Source organism: Artemia sp. Qi Xiang Cuo, chromosome 8 (assembly GCF_049724085.1).
Source record: "Artemia sp. Qi Xiang Cuo chromosome 8, ASM4972408v1, whole genome shotgun sequence".
Taxonomy (NCBI): Eukaryota; Metazoa; Arthropoda; class Branchiopoda; order Anostraca; family Artemiidae; genus Artemia; species Artemia sp. Qi Xiang Cuo.
This window is the reverse complement of record NC_142801.1, coordinates 16,745,605-16,755,127: the sequence shown is the minus strand read 5'-3', so window position 1 is coordinate 16,755,127 and position 9,523 is coordinate 16,745,605. Positions and strand designations below refer to the sequence as shown.

The 9,523-nt window shown below is 36.2% G+C and overlaps 1 protein-coding gene across 1 annotated transcript in view; it reads right to left on the bottom strand.

Moving 5' to 3' along the window:
• Positions 1-2,934: 2,934 nt before the first annotated feature.
• LOC148949198 (uncharacterized) overlaps positions 2,935-9,523 on the bottom strand; it is a 59,608-nt gene continuing 53,019 nt past the window's right edge. Inside the window, exon 5 of the mRNA XM_089092648.1 lies at positions 2,935-3,078. Within this exon, the coding sequence (XP_088948774.1) occupies positions 2,935-3,078 (144 nt within the window). The remainder of the gene's footprint in view (positions 3,079-9,523) is intronic.

Here is a 9,523-nt window from a genome sequence, read left to right as displayed (position 1 = left end):
GAGTCCTATGTATCCCCATATCCTCAACCAATGATCAATTGTAGGGGCTCAGAGAGTCCCTGCTCACGGGTCGATTGATACATGGAAAAACAAAATCTTTGACGGATTCGTGAAGCACCAGCGGAATGTGACCGTCAACTTCAAAGAACCATCCTTGTGGCCCATTGTCCTCAACGGTGGTAATGTCGGGGAAGTCACAAGGCTTCTCAAGCCATTGATAATTCCCAAACGGCAAAGAGTAGTGAGACATTGGCGAAGGGTACAATGAGTTCATGTCCAGAAACACTGCATTTGACTTTACACCGGTGCTTTGTCCGCTCGGATCAGTTGACAAGACGCGGTCCCCATGAAAAACAGACCCTCCTCTCATTGACCAATCTAAAAACGTTTTCTGGTCTACGTCTGTGAGTAGGCCTCGGTCGTCCCTACAAAATTTAAAAATTAACTCCAGTCCTAACTGAGATCTGGAAATAAAATAGCATATATCTAAACTAAAATCTGAATAGATCTGGTGTGTATTATTACTGAGTATATCCAACAGAGTTAGAACGTCACTTGCCAAGTACAGTCTACAATAATCCCACCCAGTTTTACAATCCCCCTTGGACCACACCTTCTTGGCAAACTCATACTCCTCGGCTGTGCATTCACTGCTGGTCAGTGAATTGTAAAAAGCTTCAATTGGAGGTAGTTTCACCTCACTTAAGCGAGCACCAGAACAGTAATAATCGTATGCATATACACCTTTGCAGGTCAACAGATCATACATTTCACCGTCTGGAAAGTGCTGTTTAAGCAAGGGAAAGCTATCAAAATTGTCGCTTTTCTGCACTTGAATCAATTGACTCAATGCCTTGGGAAAAAAACTAAAGGAATCTAAAAACCTGATTTTATTCCAACACGTATGCCCATTATCCACTGCCTGCCATTTCAGTTCGAGAAGTAACAACTTCTCGGCCGATTTGGGAATAATGTAATAGGTAAATGAACTATTTACCCATGGACTCCCCCTCCCTCCCTGTGCCTACGTGCCAGTGCCGGTCAAATAAATTTTAAGTCCTAATTAGAGTTGTGGATAAAAACAGGAATAAAAAACTGCTGGCTAACATTTCAGTTACACGATTGATGCGCAACCCCCCTAAAATTACTAACCCCAGAGGATATTTCCTGCCACAAGTGATTATGATCTCTGACTTTCCCCCTCCCCCCTCTTTTCCCTTTAGTACCCTTATCCCCCTCTACAAACTCTCCCTTACAAACCCAACATATTTTTTGATTTTTAATCGTGAGACGATCCTCTCCAGACAGTACCATTGGATAATGGGTATTTTTCAAACGAGATATAGCCCCATTAGCTGTGCCAATTAGTTTAGTCAGTGCCTTGACCATGCACTCCCCCTCATCCAATGTTTCAACGATTTCTAACAACCGCATGGTGTTAAAACTGTATCTTTGTGCATGAGCATAGGAAGCTGCAATGGCTTGGTGTTCTTTGACTTAGTTTGGAAATTGTGGATCATTCACCTCCACCAGCTTAGCTTCACAGTCCACAGATATTTTGTAGCATCGCAGGAGGATGTTCTGGATATTTTTGAATCGTAAAATAGCCCTATCCCCTGAAACCGTTTCCACTGTCTGGTAGCCATGCTGTCTACAATGCTTCATATGATCCCGTAGTTTCATATCACTAGAGAATTGTGATAAGCATGTTGGACAGTAGAAGCGTTCCCCTCCTTTCTTACCCTCCCCCAGAACTCTACTGATGTCAGTGATAGGATTAAAATGGCCAATTGAATTGGCAGGGTCACTGGGGGGTGTGTATAACAACAAAACCAAGTGTCTCACCATATCAATTGACGGGACCCTTACAGGGAAGACCACCCCCTTCTTTTTAGAACGAACCCCATCTTCAAATTCAGTTTTATACTGAACCAGAGTAACGCCGATACTTAAGTGAGCATTAGTCCTTTCAAAAATATCAATAGATCGTAGTGTTACTGGGTATTTCCCCTCTAAACAACAAAAATCTACAATGGTGAAATCAGACCCGTCCTTCCCATGTATAGCCCACTTGTCTAAGTTCGTTTTGGTAGCTTCCCGAGATAGCGTCTCATATGCTGATATGAAGAAATCATACTGGAAACACTTATGATCTATTTCAAAACAGATCTGTGTGACCCCTTTACACAGCACCAAATCTTAGTTGTATGTTGAAACTACTGCCCCCTCAGACCCTGCCCCCCTCTTAAAATAAAATCTTTATTTATTTTAGATAAATTTAGGTTTAGATTTTCAACATAAAGAACTAGAGATCCACTACCGTTTTCGTTAAAGTTCTCAAGATGCGTTATAATTTGATCTACCCAATCCATGAAAACTCCCTCATAATTTTCCAAATTCGAATAAACCAAACGCATCTCGGAATGTACATAATGATAATAAACTTCACTTTTCCCCTCATTTAACTAGAACACTTTTAAAACAATAGAAACCTTAATTGATTCCCTCCCCCACAACTGAATTTGGTTCTCCAGCAGTGCACGAATTTTATCTACATAGACATGCACAATTTCTACAGGGTCAAAAACAAATTTTTCCCCCCATTAGTGAATTAAAATGATCACCACACGTCATAATGAAAACACCTCGTACATTTAAAATTCTAGGGTACCATCAGCAATTGAGGAAGGTTGTACCCCCCTCCCCCTCTTGTAGATCACAAAGTCTTCCCCCTTTGTCCTACATATCTTAGAACATCTCACCTACAATGTGGCTTATTTTACTCGGTATTGTCTCTAAGTTTGGAGGAGGAGGAGGAGAAGGGTTCTACGTTAAGTTATGTTTAAAGTCCTCTATTGACTGTATGGAATTTTGGCTCAAGTTCGCCAGCTCAACTCTGCTAGCTTCAACATTGAAAATAAAATTATTAAAAAACTAATCAATATTAGATGGTACATCAATGGAATTAATAATACCGTGCCAGTCATTGATGTCTGAATTGTCCTGAAACTCCATTGCCCCTTCAATGGGTTCTACCTCTTCTTCACTCGATGGTGAGTAGCGGCCCAATGCACCAGCCTATAAATGAAAAAATAGCTTATTTTCAAAGTGTTCAAATCATCCCTACTGTTACAATTTGGATTATTGCTTATTAACATTTGGTTAATTCAACTGAAAGTTCCAACTTAAGATAATCTAAGATATGACATAGAAGGCGGCAATTTGTTCGTTTATTTTTAAAGTGTTCAATTTTTTTTTTTTTGCGGCGCTTTTCGAGTCCGCAGTGAATCCTTGCGGTGCATCCCTGCGGCACTTCTCTGGTCCGTAGCGCCCACTACGGCGCACCCCCGCAGTGCTTCCCACAGCTCGTCCCAGCCCCCTTTACATAGAGCCCGTCAAAAGTCGCTATTTTTTCTCTAATTCCACACAGATTCAGTGAACTCATGAGTTTAATTACTGTAACCTATCGCACGCGAGTGTTCTGATTTCCAGGATTGAACTTCAAAATGCCGAGAACCGTTAACTTGATTTCCCCCTCGCTAAAATCTTTGGCACGATGTAAGGCTCAGTGTAAATTAGGACGCTGATATTGATAAAATGGAATAATCTCTCTCTTAAAACTATGTGAAAGAATAACATTCACAGTGTTTCAAATGTATTTAACACTATCTGGTAGACAGAACAAATAGCAACATAGAAAATAATAAAAATTAGAAAAAAGAGGAGCATTTTCTATTCAAAAAAATTACATTATATTTCGAGATACCTGAGGGAGGGGGGGAGCAGAGAGATCACGGGGTGGGAGATGAGGGGTTAATATCTCGCTGGGATACACTTTTACACAGTGTTGAAAAATAGTGAAAAGAAAAAAACATTGGAAGAAATAGATATATATTTATATAAGATAGTTTGAGGAAAAAATGCTCACATTTGCAAATCCTGGCTGCACTTGGGAGCCGGATGGTCCAGGTAGTGTGGGTTGGAGGGCGGACGGGGCGGCGTCGCTATGTTCTTTTGCAGATTGGACTGCGATGTTATGGGATTGCATAGATGAGCTAGCAGGGTTCACCGTCCTTATGGCCCATTGTCTTTTCGGTTTTTGACCGGACTGCATTGGGGCTGGCAGTGATGGGGCTGCCTCGTCATCTCTTGCTTTCTTTGATGGAGGTGGGGTACATTCTTCGCTATTTATGGTACCCATAGCTCTCTTTATAGCTGGAGGGGCAGCAAATTCTTCATAATTTGCCTTAAAAAGAAGAGAAAAAAATTAGTATCAAAATAATTTCCCCCTTTTTTACAGAAAGAAAGTTAGTATCATCATCCATATAATTTTGTTTAGAAAAGCATTTATCTCTTTTCAGTAAAGCAAAAAGTAAAAATTTCGCGAGAAATATATTAGGCTTAGAAATCAAACGTTTTTATTAGACAATCAGTAGTCTATAGCCATAGGATAGGAATCATTGTTTCTATTTTTACCATTTAGAAAAATATTAAATGTTCCAATCTATAGGCTTTAAATTAGATCGTTAACCCAGCGGCCTATAGACCTAAATTTGCAAACATAGGTGAAAATGCTATTCAATTTACACATAATATAAGCTTCATGCAACTCCTAAAGACTTTTCTATCCCTGCACAGTTTGTTTTTATTTTACAATGATGGCGGTAGAATTGAGACATTGCCCCCTCCCTGTTAAAGAATTTACTTACAACAAAGCTGTTAGAAGCGAGATGTTACCCCCTCTCCCCCCTTTTACATAATGTCCTAAATAAATTGTTAGACCTTAATTTGAAAATAATCTGTTTCACTTCTCCAAAATAGAGCATTACGTCTGTGCTTAATTATTGCATCACAGTGTTTTAATTTTGACGGAAGAACTGTTCCTTTGACTTTGGCCGCTTCGTTCGTAAACACAGAGGAAACAGGGGTGATAGCTAATTTTAACCTCGCACTGGAGATTGTGTCAAAACAGAGCGGAATTTTCATTAAAAAATGACAGAAGTCAGTAGACACTTTAAATCACAATAGACAAAAGCTAAATTTAACGAACAGATTACTATTTCCATTTGCGAGAGTTTGGTTGTAAAACTGTGAGGGGGGGGGGGGTTAGGTTTCGGTGGTAAAAATAAAATATTTACTTTTTCCAACGAGTAAAAATATTTTTAAGTGATGTTTGTATTGTATGGGGGGGGGATTTACCTGAATATACTAGAGGGTGAGCAAGGAAAATAATTTTATTTGAAAATAAAAACAGGAATTTAACGAAAAGATAATTATTTACATTTGCGAGAATTTGGTTGTAAAACAGTGAGGGGGGGGGGTTAGGTTTTGAGGGTAAAAAGAATATATTTACGTTTTCCATCGAGTATAAAGATTGTAAAGTGATGTTTGTATTGTATGGGGGGGATTTACCTGAATATACTGGAGGGTGACCACGAAAAATAATTTTATTTTGAAAATAAAAATGCACTTACATTGCAAATTGAAGTTGGCGTGGCTTCTAATTAATCAAATTTATCTATTGTTGTTTCAATTGTGTCACAATAATTTCTGATAATTGAATCACATTGCACGCCCGTTTTATACTAAATCTCAAGGTCAAATTGTGATGTAATGGGGAAATCATATGTAACAAGCCCTCTGATTGGCTGAGAAAGGATATGTATCCGACTCACTGATTGGCTGAGAAGGAAATACGTGATCTAACTGTTTCCTGGAAACTCATAACATTTGCCTCGAGCAACAACAACAAATATTATTTCTGGATCATAACATATGCATCGAGCAACAACAAGAAGGAAGTGTCATTGACCTTGACTCCCATTAGACTCAATAATCCATTAAAGTGAGAAAGTTCCTGTTTTCCCATTCTCACTGACAAAAACCATAAAAACAGACATAAATGTGAGAAAGTTTCTGTTATTCAAATTCTCACTGACAAAAACCATAAATCATCCATAACCATCCATGAAAAACATCAAATAAATCGACCAACACACATAACCATCCATGAAAACAGACATAAATGTGACAAAATTCCTGTTTTTCAAATTCTCACTGACAAAAACCATAAGCCATGTGGTTCGTTCCGGAGTCGGACCCCCCTTTCTACTGATCACAACTTGTCCGCCAGCTGTGCATTGAGGAAAAGGGCTATCTTTCACGACTTCCCGCACGGGATCTTCCCCAAGGGATTCCTCCCCCTCATAAAGGATCAAAATCTCTTTTGAGTTGATAAAACCAGTCTCAGATTCCTTCCCAAATTTTTTCAATCCAAACCAAAATTCAGTAGCTCCCAACTTTTTTCTAACCTGTTGTTGAGAAGTCAATTCTATGTCATGATTATCTATAGTTTCTCTCAATGTGTCTTGGGTCTTCTCCTCCATTCTAAGCTTTTTCGTCTTATTGTAATTTTGTAATTTTCCCAGTAGGTCTTGGACCTCTTTGTCCCCCTTATTACTCATGTTAGCTAGGCACAGCCCGGATAATATTTTTATTTGTCCCAACTGCATACTGAATCTTCAAATTTTGTCTCTTTTTTGCATTTATTTGTTCTTTTTTACTTTTCTCAATTTTTTTCCATCGCGCAAAATAAATTATCATTAAGTTTGAATTGGACTCCAGTGTCCACCATCTTTGACTGTATTTCTTCATTGTAGCTCTGTTTAATATCTCTTTTCTCCCTCTTAGTTTTCATTTATTTTGTAGTTGCATTAAATAAATCGTCATGAAATCTGAATTGGACTCCAGTGTCAATCATCTTCGACTGCCTTTCTTTATGGAAATTCCGCTTTGCATCTTTCTTCTCTCTTTTAGTTATCTTTACTTTTACCGCAGAAACAAATATTTTGTTATCAAATGGGAACTGAACTCCGACATTTGGTTTTTCATAGTGTACTAAAATTTCTCGAACCTTACGAGGAAAAGCATGTACAATAAATTTTGTCTCATTTTTCTTTGGTACAATCAGTGCTTCATTATGGCAAATATTTTTCGGTGTCTCATATTCGTTAAAAGTGTTCTCAAGTTTTATATTTTCAGGAACTTTTCCCGAAAAATCATTTTTGCGCGTCTTATTTTCAATAATACGTGATCTTTTTACTTCTGCATCCCATTTTTGTGGCTTATCAAGATTTTGAATACGAGTATCAAGCATTTCATTTTTCCGACAGGGTGGCTCAGCATCCCAATTTATTTTATTGACAGGTCCATCTTGTTAACGAAGTTGCATTTATTTCCGTTCTAGTATTTAATGTTCGGTAATTTTATTTTTCTCGTGATTGATTCTTAGACAAATTATTATGGCTATCCAATAGCCTAGACGTTAGTTGGGATAAAATACCACTTTCTGGAATGCCTCAGCGGACTTTCATTAGGCATATCATGGTTCTTTTAAACCGTTGATGATCTCTCTCTTTCTTCTCTCTAGCTATTTCTGTTGTAACGTTGTTTCTATGGTATTTAAGTGGTGTAGTTGTAGATGCCTTTATTTCTCCCTTTATAGGGGAGGTAAACTCTAGCCCTAAGGTAATTAAACTTTGGTAGCGTGCCTTAGGCTATGACCAAACTAATGAAGCATACCAGCTGGGTATGTTTGAGGGGCTAAAGGTAGATTGTATCAAGGTTGTCTATAACACAATACTTTTATTCAGTTAACATATAATAATAACAGATATATATTTTCTACTGGGACTGGCTGTCCCAAGTAGACCACAAGTCTCGGAAAACTACAATAATATATAATAGGATGCATCGACACTTACAATGATCCGACAAGATTCCAAGGTATTTCTAAAAACAACGGACCAGAGGTGAGTCCGGCATAAAATTAGTATCAGTCTACCCCTTCCCATAAAATGTATCTTTTATAAATTTTTATCAACCACACCTTCCTTTAACCATCCGACGCAACAGCTAGAAAGTTGTGATTTCTCAATTTCCTGTTAAGCAGAAACTTGGCAGGATATATTCCTTATCTTAATACAAAGTGGTATTTCTAAACTTTTTATTTGCGTCTTAATATATTTTTACTAAATTCATAATTAACTAAATTAGAAAGCTGTACCACAATACTCCCCATTTAAAGAAGAATTGTCCCAATTCTCAATATTTTACTTTAAAAAAAAACTTAACTTTGTTTACAGCTATTATGCTGCCATCTTTGGGTCATTAGTGCATATACCCTCAATGGGTTTCCTTAGGGTCATGTTTCTGGTCCAATATAGGCCATGTTTTTTTTTTTGGCGAAGGATTTCAATTTATAATTCATCCTTGTTTCTCTTTTTCTCTGTCTCTAGGACTGAAAAATACTACTTTTACCTATCTTCGTATGCATCTTCTGTTTTAACTTGACCCCAAGCGGCTTAAGCATTATATTATTGGTTCTGCTTAAATTAGATTTCAAGTTATATTAGAATATAGAATAACGTTTAAGAATTTTTTGAGTTTGAATTTAATTCCCATTAATAATTTAATTTATCTGTGTGATGTGGTTGATATACCGTTTATTTTTCAGGTTTAGAAATGCCTTGTATAAATTAAACATAACATTTTTGGTTTTTAAATTTTCACATATTTTTCCAGCACAAAGCATTTTCATATATTTCAGTAATATAAGCCATTTGAGCTATGTAACACATTCTCTAGGCCTAAATTAAGTTCTGATTTTATCACACTTTCTGATGAACTTGTAGTAAAGTCTGTAATACTGCTATAGTTTCCAAAATATCAGTTGATCAGGTATGGTTTGGTTTCTGATGGTATGAGATGTTAGTATCAGGATACATTTGGAGTGGTTTCAAAATTTGTTACTTTCCATAAGTGCGTCGAAAAATGATTGAAAAAAATGGATCCGAAAGGATGCTACGATAAATTTGACTTCCAAAAAAAGCTAAGGCTGTATCTAAAATAAATATTTACATTAGAATACATTCAAAGCATAAAGTTTTACATATATAGTAGAAAGAAACACTCAATTTCGTTAAGTTTAATTACTTTTATTTACTTTTTTCTCTTTTAATTATTCCCAAAAATAATATCCCGCTTAAATCGAAACATTATGTTTCTTGATTGATTATTCTTTCAAACTTAATACTTAACGGATTATTTCACAATAAAAATTATTTATACGTTGACTCGAAGTCCAACATTTACATATAACATTAAATCACTAGTTAAAACTTAAAGTAAATTAAAACATAGTATATATATACATACAAGCCTTGTGTAATAACTTACACAAGTATTTTTTTTTAATTCGCAAAACTAGATAGGATATTTAACTTCTGGTTAAAACTTAAAGCATTTAAAAAATAAAACGCGGTATAGACTAGCATTTTTATTATTTCCAATTATTTTTTTGATAATTACTTATAAAGTATTAATGTATAATAATTATTTAATTCTAAAAAAAGCAAAATAAAAAAAAAAAAAAAATACTCGACATATTAATTCACTATATTTACATTGATAGTTTAGGATATATATATATATATATATATATATATATATATATATATATATA